This window comes from Salmo salar, chromosome 04 (assembly GCF_965601325.2).
Source record: "Salmo salar chromosome 04, fSalSal1, whole genome shotgun sequence".
Classification (NCBI taxonomy): Eukaryota; Metazoa; Chordata; class Actinopteri; order Salmoniformes; family Salmonidae; genus Salmo; species Salmo salar.
The window spans coordinates 78423743-78439760 of record NC_138294.1 but is presented as its reverse complement, the minus strand read 5'-3'; the positions used below and the strand labels follow the sequence as shown (position 1 = coordinate 78439760).

At 41.4% G+C, this 16018-nt stretch overlaps 1 protein-coding gene across 12 annotated transcripts in view; it reads left to right on the top strand.

Moving 5' to 3' along the window:
* Positions 1–16018, top strand: part of LOC106603804 (disks large homolog 2) — a 319358-nt gene that overhangs the window by 138388 nt on the left and 164952 nt on the right. For 8 of the 12 annotated variants that reach the window (XM_045717314.2, XM_045717308.2, XM_045717313.2 and 5 more), the window contains 2 exons: positions 7121–7204; positions 8965–9126. In XM_045717314.2, the coding sequence (XP_045573270.1) occupies positions 7121–7204; positions 8965–9126 (246 nt within the window). The remainder of the gene's footprint in view (positions 1–7120; positions 7205–8964; positions 9127–16018) is intronic. The other 4 variants (XM_082974733.1, XM_082974735.1, XM_082974732.1 and 1 more) reach the window with 1 other exon arrangement.

Below are 16018 nucleotides of genomic sequence, written 5' to 3'. Positions count from 1 at the left end.
AAATTTTTTTTTTAATTGAATATCCAAAACATACAATATACTTGCAGTGAAGACGCTCAACAACTACACCACACCAGTCATCCAACAGACTCCCATTCAGAGCGACACACAGAAGTATCCAGGTTCAAAGCCCTACTCAAGGGCACGTTGACAGATCTCCCACCAGTCCAAAAAACATGAACCTGAATCCTCCAAGATCCCCCCACAGTTCCCCAATAGCTGTCCCTCAACCATTCGAGGCCCCTCCACAGAAAAATAAATAAATAAAAAATACAATTAATTCCATTCCCCACCCCCAAGAACCCCCCAATGCACCAACAACCAAGAAAATGAACTAAAGTGCTTTCCTCTCCATCTTAAATAAGCATGCCCCATTCAAAAAATGTAGAACTAAAAACAGATATAGCCCTTGGTAAACCCCAGAATTGACTGCCCTTGACCAGCACAAAAACATCCTGTGGCGTTCTGCATTAGCATCGAATAGCCCCCGCGATATGCAACTTTTCAGGGAAGTCAGGAACCAATATACTCAGTCAGTTAAGAAAGCTAAGGCTAGCTTTTTCAAACAGAAATTTGCTTCCTGTAGCACTAATTCCAAAAAGTTTTGGGACACTGTAAAGTCCATGGAGAATAAGCGCACCTCCCCCCAGCTACCCACTGCTCTGAGGATAGGAAACACTGTCATCACTGATAAATCTACGATAATCGATCATTTCACTAAGCATTTTTCCACGGCTGGCCATGCTTTCCACCTGGCTACCCCTACACTGGCCCACATCTCAGCCCCCCCTGCAGCAACTTGCCCAAGCCCCGCCCGCTTCTCCTTCACCCAAATCCAGACAGCTGATGTTCTGAAAGAACTGCAAAATCTGGATCCCTACAAATAAGCTGGGCTAAACAATCTGGACCCTCTCTTTCTAAAATTATCTGCCGAAATTGTTGCAACCCCTATTACTAGCCTATTCAACCACTCTTCCGTATCGTCTGAGATGCCCAAAGATTGGAAAGCTGCCACGGTCATGCCCCTCTTCCATCCTGCCCTGCCTTTCTAAAATCTTCGAAAGACAAGTTAATAAACAAGATCACCGATCATTTCGAATCCTACCGTACCTTCTCCACTATGCAATCTGGTTTCCGAGCTGGTTATGGGTGCACCTCAGCCACGCTCAAGGTCCTAAGCAATATCATAACCGCCATCAATAAAATACATTATTGTGCAGCCGTCTTCATTGACCTGGCCAAGGCTTTCGACTCTGTCAATCACCGCATTCTTATCGGCAGACTCAATAGCCTTGGCTTCTCAAATGACTACCTCGCCTCGTTCTCCAACTACTTCTCAGATAGAGTTCAGTGTGTCAAATCGGAGGGCCTGTTGTCCGGACCTCTGGCAGTCTCTATGGGTGTGCCACAGGGTTCAATTCTCGGGCCGACTCTCTTCTCTGTATACATCAATGATGTTGTTCTTGCTGCTGGTGATTCTCTGATCCACCTCTACGCAGACGACACCATTCTATATTCTTCTGGCCCCTCTTTGGACACTGTGTTAACTAACCTCCAGACGAGCTTCAATGCCATACAACTCTCCTTCCGTGGCCTCCAACTGCTCTTAAACGCAAGTAAAACTAAATGCATGCTATTCAATCGATCATTGCCCGCACCTGCTCGCCCGTCCAGCATCACTACTCTGGATGGCTCTGACTTAGAATACGTGGACAACTACAAATACCTGGGTGTCTGGTTAGACTATAAACTCTCCTTCCAGACTCACATCAAACATCTCCAATCCTAAATTAAATCTAGAATCGGCTTCCTATATCACAACAAAGCATCCTTCACTCATGCTGCCAAACATACCCTCGTAAAACTGACCATCCTACCGATCCTCGACTTCGGTGATGTCATCTAAAAAATAGCCTCCAACACTCTACTCAACAAACTGGATGCAGTCTATCACAGTGCCATCCGTTTTGTCACCAAAGCCCCATACACTACCCACCATTGCGACCTATACGCTCTCATTGGTTGGCCCTCGCATCATACTCGTCGCCAAACCCACTGGCTACAGGTTATCTACAAGTCTCTGCTAGGTAAAGCCCCGCCTTATCTCAGCTCACTGGTCACCATAGCAGCACCCACTCGTAGCACGCGCTCCAGCAGGTATATCTCACTGGTCACCCCCAAAGCCAATTCCTCCTTTGGTCGTCTTTCCTTCCAGTTCTCTGCTGCCAATGACTGGAACGAACTGCAAAAATCTCTGAAGCTGGAGACTCATATCTCCCTCACTAGCTTTAAGCACCAGCTGTCAGAGCAGCTCACAGATCACTGCACCTGTACATAGCCCATCTGTAAACAGCCCATCTATCTACCTACCTCATCCCCATACTGTATTTATTTATTTATCTTGCTCCTTTGCACCCGAGTATCTCTACTTGCACATTCATCTTCTGCACATCTACCATTCCAGTGTTTAATTGCTATATTGTAATTACTTCGCCACCATGGCCTATTTATTGCCTTAACTTACCTCATTTGCACTCACTGTATATAGACATTTTGTTTTCTTTTGTTCTACTGTATTTTTGACTGTATGTTTTGTTTATTGCATGTGTAACTCTGTGTTGTTGTATGTGTCGAATTGCTATGCTTTATCTTGGCCAGGGCGCAGTTGCAAATGAGAACTTGTTCTCAACTAGCCTACCTTGTTAAATAAAGGTGAAATAAAATAAATAAATAAAATAAAAACTAGATACTATTCTCAGTCTAAATTGACCATAATTAGTACTTGTAAAGTTACTGCCATCAGAGGTCTTATGACGGTCAAAATTAGAGCTTTCAAAAGTCTGATATTTACAATTCAATAAATAGGTTCTAGCAATATTTGTTTTATTTCCTTGCCTGTTTGCCTGTGAGCCAATGCCACAGATGTTAGAAAATTGAGACAAGATATTACGTGTGTAGTAAATCTGAGTAGGTTGATGTGTATGATATTGGATGTGATTTAGTGAGAGTGTGTACAATGTCTGTATAAGAGTACGACTATAATGTGTGCTGTCCAAATAAATAATCACTCTGCCAATTTGCATGGTTGAGTGTCTATGTGTGTAACATGTAGTGCGTATAGCCTTAATATTCATGATGATAATTGTAATCCATATTGTATCACCATCATAGTTGCATCATAATTACCTTTAACATCATTGAAAAACACATCCCAGCATTTCCATAGCAATTGACGTTTCACACGATCATGAAAGAGACCTTGCATTACTCTAGAGACGGCTTCACTACAGTACAAATGTATTCCGTAGAATATGTTATTATTCCCCAATGTCCCTACTCTGATATCTTCCCCTTGCTTGTTATAAATATATATAAACTTGAAGACAAATACATTAAAAAGATAGAAAAACAAGAAACATATTAAATTATAAAAGAGTTCTCAACAATAGAGAGAGAGGTGAGAGAGGGAGAGGAGAGAAAGAGAGAGTGAGAGAAGAGAGCGAGATTAGGTGTGTGTGTGTATGTATAAGTGTGTATGTGTAAGCGAGCATGTAAATTAGTACGTGTGTGTTCATATCCACTTCATAGTGCTCAGATATTTGTACAGTTCCCATGCTTTCTTTTTTTCGTAACCTGAAGTCCCAGTAGAATTTAGTACAGGCATGGTGTTATGGAGCTGTCTTGGAATAGCTGTCCATCTATAAAGAGTTTGTCCACAATGAGAAAGGCACGCTTACCCTTCTCCCTCTGTTGCCTCTGTACCGGATACAGTCTCTTATGACGTTTATTTATCTCCCTTGGAAATTGGTCATTGAGACCGAATTTGGTCCCTTTAAGCTCCCTTCCCCTGTTTTTGATCAGCTCTTTTTGTTGGTAGTGTTCAAATTGTTCTATGATCGGTTGGAGACCCTTGGTCTTGTCGCTCCGAGCTCCAAGTCTGTGTACTCTGTGGAAAGCCACCTTGTTTACAGTCTATAGGAAGTTTCAAGGCGGATTTCATGAATTCTCTGATCGCGCCCTCTGGATTATTGGATGCGTCCTCAGGAATCCCAGAAAAAAATAGATTTTCAGCCATGCTATGATTCCGTGTGTCCAGTAGCAACTCCTTCATCACCCTGTTTTTCCTGAGTAGACAATCCATGTTGGAATCGTGGATTTTAGCCTTGGCTGTGAGTGCCTTGTTCTCTCCTTGGAGTGTGAGAATGTCACTCTGGCTAAACTCCAAACTCCCCCTCAGCCCTGCTAGCACTAGCCTCTACTTCAACGGTAAGTAAATCTTCTGTGTCTGTAGATGAATCAGTTTTTTTTTTTTTTTTTTTGTCGGGTTAAAGTTCTTTTGTCAGGTAGTCGGATCTTTCCATGATGGAGTATGTTGTTCCTCCATAGCGTAAAGCTGTTGGTACACGTCAATTTCCTTCAGGATCTCCTTAGTATCCAGGTTGGCTCTTTACTGCAACCAGTTGTTTTACAAAAAGATAACAATGAGTCTTTCCCACAACGACAACAGGTGTCTGTAGTACAGCCAGCTAGCACTCACGGAATCCACGCTAAAACACGTTTGGTATTCGTATTTAATTAGTAGCGGTTTTGTTTTAATCAAAATTAACAAACCGAGTGTTTTTCCAGCATACAGTCTGGTCTAAATCGCTTCAATGTTTCGGTTTTATGTTTGCTAGCAAGCTATCGAGGTGGTTGAATCCAATCCTTTCTTTTACCTCAATTTCAACTTGTTTTAACATCACATTGTTGTTTTTAGCTGTATAGATTATGTATTTTTTATGTTTTTGGTGTATTTTGAATGTTTTCAGACGATGCAATTAATCACAATTGAAAGTGTGAAGGTAAAATTACAAAAAGTTCACTTGAGTTAACTGATTAACTCTGACAGCCCTAACTAAAAACTCTAACAAACTCTAAAACTAGCCCAAATTAACAGTGGACTAATGAACAGCATACTAAAATATAATTTTGGAGTGAACTATCTCCTAACTATGTATACATTTCCGATGCTTTGAATAAAGACTTTTCACTATACCACCATCCTCTACATGTATTGAGTTTGGCAAGCATCTTTTTGTATGCACACACACTCACTGTTGTCAATGGTGGCTCAAGATGACTCATGTTCAAAGGGAGAAACAGCTTAGCTAAGCTCTGCTCTTTCTGGATGATGTCTCAATGATTTTGAGAGGTTCTGGCAGCCTGAACATGTAGGCCACTATAAAAAGTCAGTCTTAATGGGTAACACTTTACATTACCTCACTCTAATGCAATATAGCTATTCCAGAACTACTCTGGTAACCAGAATGTTGTTAGTTACAGTACTCAGCTGCAGATTGTAGCTTCACAACTTGCCAAATGCTTGTTTAAAGTAGTTACTGTTGCAAAGTTTAGTGGTTACTTGTAATACAAAGACATTACAATCCTGGTGGTAGTATATGTGTTATATCCGTCATACAGTATCTAAACAACTTCAAGTAAACTGTGCCTGCTTATGGGTCTACCACACATTAGCATATCACTGCATCGGTATACTCTGAGTATACCAAACATTAAGAACGTCCTAATATTACCATACCCTGTTCAAAGGCACTTACATTTTTTGTCTTGCCCAATCACCCTCTGGATGGCACACATACGCAAGTCTCAATTATCTCAGGGCTTAAAAATATTATTTTAACCTGTCTCCTCTCCTTCATCTACACTGATTGAAGTAGATTTAACAAATTACATCAATAAGGGATCATAGCTTTCACCTGGATTCACCTGGTTAGTCAATATCATGGAAAGAGCAGGTGTTCTTAATGTTTTGTATACTCAGGGTACCTCTGCAGAGGGATGGAATGAAATGCAATTATACCCAAACAGAAAAAGAATGTGACAAAGAATCACAGAATACTTTTAGGGCTAATAAGATTTCTGAGTAACGCTTTACATTACAGTGCCATTATTACTGTGTAACTACTCATGTCATTACAATGTAAGTAGTATTGTAACTACTCATTAAACACTAACCCTTTCTTTAGCCGTATCCCTAAGTAACCCCGAAGTACAGTGTAATAATGAGTAATTACAATATTTGTTTTGCTGTAATTACAGGAATAATTACACTGTAATAAGTGCACTGGAATGTAAAGTGCAACTGAATTTCTTCTGGTCATGGAAAAGCAACCCATACTACTTTTAATTCCTTCTGAAAATTCGTATGTGAAATGATTTGCCTCCTTTATCTGCTCTCTTTGTTCATCTGGAGTGGCCATGTTGTCACAGGGTAACCGGGCACTGCACTCGGCTCCCCACATGCACCCCTCTCCTGTGTGTGTGTGTGTGTGTGTGTGTGTGTGTGTGTGTGTGTGTGTGGTGTGTGTGTGTGTGTGTGTGTGTGTGTGTGTGTGTGTGTGTGTGTGTGTGTGTGTGTGTGTGTGTGTGTGTGTGTGTGAGAGTCGGCATCTCAGTGCTCTTACGTGCACTGTTTCCTTTTTCCGTTTGCATAACACATTTTACTGAGTTTACATGCATTCCTGAGTTGGACAAATGTGTTGTTTAACTTGAGACACAGTACAATTTCAAGTCCTCTCAACTTAGAGATTGAAAGATATCATCAGCTGAAGTATACAGGGGCCCGTATGTATCATCTATCTCAGAGTAGAAGAGCTAGGATCAGGTCCTTCCTGTCCATAATGATCTGATTCATTATGAGGCAAAGATTCTCCTAGATCAGCACTCCTACTCTTAGACATGTGATATATACGACCCGGCTCTCCCTTGGGAAAGAGGTCCTCTGATACAACAAAGTTCATTTTGATGGTAAAATGGATTCAGCGGTATGTTATGATAATTGCACATAATTTTGGAATTCAAATCATTTCTGTGGCCATAAGATAATCTTTTGCAGTTTATGCCACTTGCTAGAAGCTTTTATCCAAAGCAATAGTATGTGTATGTGGAATTGTAACCAAGGATGCTTGGCATTGGCGGCACCACGATCTTACCAGCTGAGCCATGCCTGTACCACATATAGAATGGAGATGCCTAGCAGACATTTTGTATTGTTGTGCAGATATCATGTTAAGGGTTTCCCCCTTGTGGTCAAAGCTAGAATGCTCTCTCTTGTCCACAGAACAGGCCGGCAGCGGTGCAGGGGTCCCCACACACTGGCCCGCCCCCGGCATGCATGAACCCCGCCTTGATGAGCACTCCCTGGGTGAGAGAGTGGCCTTCACACTGTCCCTCAGGCCCCATCTTCATGCCATCCTTCTCCCCATGCTTCAGGCAGGGCACCCATCCATGCCACTCGCATGCCACTAGCCACTCTTGTGCTGTACACAGAGATGACTTCACTGCTTTCATATCATATCATAAGGGACTCAGGCCTTGGGGATATTGTCCCTCATCACTCCATCAGGATCAAATAGGTTGACATTAGGGACAGTATACAGTATGCTTGATGATTATAAGGGACGTACAGTATTAGCTTGATGGAAATATATTTATTCGATACTGTTTCGAGTTGGTTTGAACATTTTAGAGCTATGTGGGCATATACACTGAGTATACCAAACATTAGGAACACTTTCCTAGTATAGAGTTGCAGGTTTTCCCTCAGGACAGCCACAGTTCATCCGGGCATAGACTCTACAAGATGTCGAAAGCGTTTCACAGTGATGCTGGCCCATGTTGACTACAATGCTTCCCACAGTTGTGTCAAGTTGGCTGTCTGTCCTTTGGGTGCTGGACCATTCTTGATACACACGGGAAACTGTTGAGTGTGAAAAACCCAGCAGCGTTGCAGTTCTTGACACAAACCAGTGCGCCTGGCATCTATTACCATACCCCGTTCAAAAGCACTTAAATATTTTGTCTTGCCCATCCTCCCCTTCATCTTTGCTGATTGAAGTGGATTTAATAAGTGACATCAATAGATTTGTTCTTAATGTTTTGTATACTCAGTGTATATAGTTGTATTATTCAAAGAGTTATCCTAGTAGGTTTATAATAGACAGATTTGCCTGTTTTTTTAAGGCATGACTATAAAAAATGTTACATCCAGAAACACGTCATGCGAAAAATCAAGCTGAATTAGTTTGCCATGATATGACCTATGTGTAGGCAGGAAGACAGACAATCAGAAGAGAAAGGAAGCGTTGTCTTGTTTTGCCATAAGAACGATATGGTAGCATACTGTATTCCAAGGCAAGTTCAGAGAATCAGTTCATCAAGACACTCCTTCAGTCATTTCCTCTTGTTATTGCTACCAACTGTAGCAATGTTCACCTGAGCCAGGATTCAATCCAAGGCGAGTTGTCAGCAAGTGCACTGCACTTGACTTTTAAAGGTCATTCATGCTCGAGCTGCCTTCCTCAGCTTTACCGTGAATGCCATCTCCGCTAGGGTGAGGGAAATTGTATTTAAATGCAATGCATCTGTCAACAACACGCCTTTGATTGAATCCCGATGCTAGTTATTCCACAAAAAGGCACTGTGAAAAGAAGTGCAACTTTCCCACTTTTCGTTCCAATTAGAATTAGGCTACCATGTTTCAGTCCACATGTTCACACTTACATAGGCTGTCGCAGATTCATGCTCACTGGCAAAGACCTCCCTTACCTTCTGTCCCCGAGATCCACAATGGGACACAGCTTTCACTCTCATTTCACAACGGTTTAGTAGTGGTGAAGCAGTGCCATATGAACTTCATGGGTAGAATTAACAATCACAGAGGATGTGTCATCATTCATTTCATTGGGCCACAGAATTGGGCTATATGTACATGAAGCCTAGTCAATGTATTATGTGAATTTGTAACATTTCTCTACAAGTAGCATGGTTCACAGTGGAATTTAAATGTATGTCAATCTGTTAGTTATCGTCATTCTGATGGTTTCTTTATTCTTTTCCTCTGTGCTCCTTTTGTCCTTCCACCGCTTTTCCTCCTCTCTTTCTTCCTCTTCCTCCTTTCTAAAGCAGTATCGCTATCAAGATGAGGACTCTCCACCTGAGCACGGGTTCCCGCGGCTGACCAACGAGGTGCGCGCCCCTGAGCTGGTGCACGTGTCGGAGAAGAACCTCTCGGAGATTGAGAATGTGCATGGCTACGTGTCCCACTCCCATATCTCCCCGCTCAAGGTCAGCAAATGTCCTGTCCTGCACCCACAACCCAGTGAGCAAAATTGGTTTAAAAAAAGTAATTTCTACAGCAAAACTGTGCCAACCAGTTTTTCTCACTGGGAAGCCCCTGACGAGAACTTGCCAAACCACACCATGCGTGGCTGCCAACATGGTGTCCCTCGTTCCCCTCTTTCCTCTCCCTGTTAGCCTTGTTCTCTTTCTCTCTTATCTCTCCCTTGTTTTTTCTCTTTTTCTCCCTATCTCTTCCTCTCATTCCTCTTAGCCATTCCCCCTCTCTCACTATCTTGATTAATTCAAAAGCTATTGTGGTTCCTGTCCTGAGTCTTCGGTAAGCCTCTCATAACTAGTGCAACTCGGTGCCCTATTGCTAACAAAAGTACGTCGTCATGTTCATTTCATTAGGCACCAAATGTAAGGAAATGGACTGGAATAGGGAAGGACTACCTGGAATTGTCCAGTAAGAAACTCTTAAACATTGTCCACTCAAAAAAACGGTGCTATCTAGAACCATTGAGGGTTCTTCATCTGTCCCCAAAGGAGAACCCTTTGAAGAACCCTTTTTGGTTCCAGCTAGAACCCTTTAGGGTTCCATGTAAAACCCTTTCCATAAAGGGTTCTACATGGAACCCAAAAAGGGTTCTCCTAAGGCAGTGGTTCCCAAACTTTTTATAGTCCCGTACCCCTTCAAACATTCAACCTCCAGCTGCATACCCCCTCTAGCACCAGGGTCAGCGCACTCTCAAATGTTGTTTTTTGCTGTCATTGTAAGCCTGCCACACACACACTATATGATACATTTATTAAACATAACAATGAGTGTGAGTTTTTGTCACAACCCAGTTCGTGGGAAGTGGCAAAGAGCTTTTATAGGACCAGGGCACAAATAATAATATAATAATAATAAATAATTTTGCTCTTTATTAAGCCATCTTACATATAAAACCTTATTTGTTCATCAAAAATTGTGAATAACTTACCACAGGTTAATGAGAAGGGTGTGCTTGAAAGGATGCACATAACTCTGCAATGTTGGGTTGTATTGGAGAGAGTCTCAGTCTTAAATAATTTTCCACACACAGTCTGTGCCTGTATTTAGTTTTCATGCTAGTGAGGGCTGAGAATCCACTCTCACATAGGTACGTGGTTGCAAAGGGCATCAGTGTCTTAACAGCGCGATTTGCCAATGCAATAAACTCTGAGTGCAGCCCTATCCAGAGATCTGGCAGTGTGACTTCTGATTAAATACAATTTTCACAGAACCGCTTGTTGCAATTTCGATGAGGCTCTCTTGGTCAGATATTGGTAAGTGGACTAGAGGCAAGGCATGAAATGGATAATGAATCCAGTTGTTTGTGTCGTCCGTTTCGGGAAAGTACCTGCGTAATTGCACACCCAGCTCACTCAGGTGCTTCGCTATATCACATTTGACATTGTCTGTAAGCTTGAGTTCATTTGCACACAAAACAATCATACAATGATGGAAAGACCTGTGTGTTGTCCTTGTTAATGCAGACAGAAAAGAGCTCCAACTTCTTAATCATAGCCTCAGTTTTGTCCTGCACAATGAATATAGTTGCGGAGAGTCCCTGTAATCCTAAATTCAGATCATTCAGGCGAGAAAAAACATCACCCAGATAGGCTAGTCATGTGAGAAACTCGTCATCATGCAAGCGGTCAGACAAGTGAAAATTATGGTCAGTAAAGAAAACCTTAAGCTCGTCTCTCAATTTAAAAAAAACGTGTCAATACTTTGCCCCTTGATAACCAGCGCACTTCTGTATGTTGTAAAAGCGTTACATGGTCACTGCCCATATCATTGCATAATGCAGAAAATACACGAGAGTTCAGGGTCCTTACAAAGTTAACAATTTTCACTGTAGTGTCCAAAACATATTTCAAGCTGTCAGGCATTCCCTTGGCAGCAAGAGCCTTTCGGTGGATGCTGCAGTGTACCTAAGTGGCATTGGGAGCAACTGCTTGCACGCGTGTTACCACTCCACTATGTCTCCCTGTCATGGCTTTTGCACCATCAGTACAGATACCAACACATCTTGACCACCAAAGTCCATTTCATGTCACAAAGCTGTCCAGTACTTAAAAAATATCATCTCCTGTTGTCCTGGTTTCCAGTGGTTTTGCAGAAGAGGATGTCTTCCTTATTTGACGCCCCATAAACGTAACGGACATATACCAGGAGCTGTGCAAGGCACGCCACGTCTGTTGACTCATCCAGCTGTAACGCATAGAATTCACTGGCTTGTATGCAAAGCAGTAATTGTTTCAAAACATCTCCTGCCATGTCACTGATGCATTGTGAAACAGTGTTGTTTGATGAAGTCATTGTCTGTATAGTTTTTTTAGGCCTTTTCCCCCAGCATTGTTCCAGCCATATCCGCGGCAGCAGGAAGAATAAAGTCCTCCACAATAGTATGGGGCTTGCCTGTCTTAGCCACTCGGTAGCTCACCATATAAGATGCTTCTAGCCCATTCTTATTTTTATTTTGTAATTTTTTTTATTTCACCTTTATTTAACCAGGTACGCCAGTTGAGAACAACTTCTCATTTACAAAAAGCAAAGCAGTGTGACTCAAACAACAACACAGAGTTACACATGGAATAAACAAGCGTACATTAAAAAAATGGTAACTGTTGGTTAATGGGATCTGTTGCTTTTATACGTCTTACTACTCGAAAGTCGTCTTTATTCTCGCCCAAAAAACATACCGTGGCATATTTTTCAAATTGTCGTGTTTCGTTTCTAAATGTCTGCGCAAGAGTGAAGGTTTCCCACGTGAGAGTAACGGTTAATGTGATTGGATGTTAATTATTTGACTAGGCTACCTGTATTTGACATTGTGTTGTTATTTCACTGAACACTAGATGGTTTAATTTAATTTTTGGCAGTGAAACGAGGCTACTCAGGCGAGAAAAAAACCTCACCCAAATGTATAAATTATTATTTATTTATTTATAAAAAAAAAAAAAAGTGAATCACATAGCCCTGACGGCTATGGAGACAGCCGAAGAAGAACCCTTTTGTAACCCTTTTTTCTAAGTGTGTACTACATGCCCTAATGAACATGACCCATATGTTCAATGACTAAAGGATCTCTTTTTTCTTGAAATGAGATGTACATGGGCTGTTTTATATCTGCAATGGATGCATTAGACTATTTTAGAAAAATGTATAACGAAAGGTTATGATTTAATTACTTTTTAAAGGAATATATTTAAGCAGTAAGGCCCAAGGGGGTGTGTTATATTTAAGCAATAAGGCCCAAGGGGCTGTGGTATATGGCCAATATACCACGGCTAAGAGCTGTTCTTATGCACGACGCGAAGCGGCATTTCTGGATGCCGCCTCTAGCTGTGGTATATTGGCCATATAACACAAACCCCCAAGTGCCTTTACTGCTATTATAAACTGGTTACCAATTTAAATAGAACAGTAAACAAGTGGTATATTGTCTGATATACACACGGCTGAAATGCACTCGGCTGAAATGCTATTTCAGCCAATCAGCATCCAGAACCTAAACTTCCCGGGTTTATAATACACTTGGTAATGTACGTCACTCAAAAGGTTATTTAACATGTATTAGCACAAATGTGCATTATTAGCATAAATAACAGACATTGCTGCTGTGGAGAACATTGCTGTTATGCAAAAGTGTGGGGGGGGGGGGGTGTCTGACGTGCTTGACCACATGGAAAAAGGATTTATACATTCATTGATTCATGTTAAATAAAGTCCTCCATAGATTTGTTGATATGGCACTCAAACAATGAGAATATACATTTACATTTAAGTCATATATTAATAAGGAGATTACTTTACAAGCCAATTGCCAAACTATCTTGTATTTTACTCAGTCATGTTCATTCACTTCCCAAGTGTTTCCTGATTGTAATAAAGTAGATGAACAGCAGGTGGCGGTAAGTGCTCAGTTTTAAATAAGCCTCATTAAAACAACCATTGTTGCTAGAACACTATTGGGTGAAGTTTGCCTAGATACTGATTTAGGATCAGTTTATAATTTTCCCCACTAGTGGTTAAGGTTTGGATTGAAGCTGATCGTTGATCAGTACCTAGGGTAACTTTACCCTGGAGCTCAGAACACAATGCGGGCCAGCTGGGGACAATGTGGAACAGAATGTGAACCAAAGGAGAATGTATATACGCTAAGCACCTCTAACCAGTACAAACAGCATGCACAGTTTTAGTAGAATGGCCCATAGGGCAGTAGCTCGTCTCCTGTTTCTGTAGCACCCCCTGGACAGGACGTTAGTGAATTGCAGGGGGTAGATTGTCGAGTGACAATATATTTAGATTTGTCCCGGATTTCATTTTAATTTGAATTAAGGTGTGCTTGAAATAAAAATAAAAATGTTAGAATACTTTTGTAGAAAACTGTCAATGTTCGAATCTGACTATAGTCTAATCTTTATTTATTTGTATATTTTTTTTAAACAAAGGTAAAGCAGCAGAGAACTTATGTTCATATTCCACTAATAGGATTCATGTTTAATACTTAATTATTACTAGATAAAGGTGCCACAAAATAAAATACATTCTATATATTTTCTTTTCTTCAAAGTAACACACCGGCCTGCAGTATATTTAATTGAATACTTGGCTGACTGATATAATATCTTTCCTGTAAGGGTCCGGTTCTAGGCCTCCTCTCTTGACCCCTGTGTATCTGATGTAATAAAATCTTTTGTGGGCTTAGAAGCCTCAATTTTATTTGGAGATTGTGTTGGATACTATTATAGACTGCCTTTTTAGTCTCCACATTCCCTATCTCGTTCAGATAAAGAAATATCTGATGTGATGGGCATTACCCTGAGCCTACTTTAGATTGTATTGTGAGGAGATTAGGCAACAGATCAACTTGTTCTTTTGTCCCAAATGGCACCCTATGCCCTATATAGTGCACTACATTTGACCGGAGCCCGATGGGCCCTGGTCAAAAGTAGTACACTATATAGGGAATAGGATATAGGAGCCAATTTGCAATCTGTGACACGTAAACTGAGAGGGATGGAGGAGAAATCACACATACTGTAAGCTTTTTTCTCTCTGTGGGTATGTGGGTAACCTTGCCCTCAATAGCACAGATTCAAATGTCACAAAGAAACTCAGTATTCTAGTCTGGTTTTGATGAAAGTGACGACTCTCTTTCATAGCTTAGAGTGCCTGAAAATCTGCAGCGTTATCACCAATATTTTGCAAGGTTATATTATTATTGAGTTGGACGTGACAGCCCAGTGTCTGGATGATAGCAACTTAACAGCTGACAGGGAATTGATCAAATGCTGCCCGTCCCAACTCCACTGTCGCTGATAGAAGGGCTCAAAACAGGGATACCACATATCAACGGAAGCAGGTCTTGGATTTGAAACAACACTGTAACACAAGTGGGCCAATATCTGCCATGACAGCCGAATGGAGTCGTTGACAGGCTGTGGACAAAAAACTCAATGTTGTTGAGGAGATTTTGAAATGCAGATTCATTATGTACTGGTAAGCTTTGATTCGGGTAAATTCAGACTATTTTTCCAACCGCGTGGTTCTTTCTCTTTAGTCAGTCCCTAAAACTCAAAAGGAAAGGTGAGTTTCTACAACGATTGCATGTGTAGTTAGGTTAGTCTGTTGATTAAAATGGGACTTTGTAAGGGATGTAACTTTGCGGCACATTTGCTGCTTTTCCATAATTTAGTATTTTTCTTAGAGAACTGGCGTTGGAATTCTGTGTGTTTTATGTTTAGCAGGTTGCATTGGAAACTGTTATTCTGATATCAATTTTATTCAAAGCCAGCTGGGACTGAGCCATGAGGAATAACTTGTACTCCCCTCCTACTTGTGTCACAGCATCGGGTGAGAGTACGACCTATCTTGGTAATTCTGCAGGTAAGAGCTAACTTGCGCTCACCAGGCCGTTCTCCTGGTTTGGCACGGCACTTAGTTACAGTGACTAGCATTTAGCAGTGCATAAGAGGCACTAGTTTGCTTTAGGGTTTGGGTGGGTTATAGGGTTGTGGTCTAGGTTCACTATATTTCGAGTTCTTTGGGAAATGATAACTTTGTTAAAACCAACATACAAATAGAAATGAGGACAGCCGCTGCTGGTGCTATAGCATTAGAGGGCCAGGTTAACTAAGCATTTTTTACCAGAAGTTTATCTGTTGTCTGCCTTCCATTCCCTTAAAAACAGTTAAGGGAATGAAACAGTTGCAGACTTTGGACATGACTAAATCTGGCCCTAAGGGAGCGCTTCTTAGAGGCTCCTTCCTCATTGGCTCATATGCAGGAAGTAAGACTCTCTCACTTTCTCTCATCCGCATTCAACCCTAACATTGCTCTCCTGCATTCTCATTTTCGCCTTCTCTCTCTCTGGCTCCCTCCCTCTCTTTTGCCCTCTGTGGAGTATGACTGTGTACCCCCATAGCCTGCAGCTCCCTATCTTTATGTAATAATCTCTCTTTTGTCTTCCTAACTTGCGAGTGACGTTGTCTTTTACTTCTTACCTGCAGCCTGCACTGGTTACTCGTTTTGATCTTACATACCCTGGTGTGACTGCAGCAAACTACCTGGCAAGTTTTTTTCTCCCTTTTATCACTGGAAAGTTTGTTTTTTATTTGATTTCTTTACAGTGCTTTTGGGGTCCGTTGATGAGCCATGCATGGGGTTCACTTGACTCTTTTCGTTCTACTTGAAAGGTAACATGTGGAATCGGATGAATTTGTTATCTTTCTATGTGATCCCATGGATTTATGTGCGGTCAGTCCTGTTGAATTCTGTATCTCATAAGCCTCTTTTTACCCGAGGAATACCACATGTGTTTGCGACTCATTTTCAGTGTCACCTAAACACAAGTTGTATTTG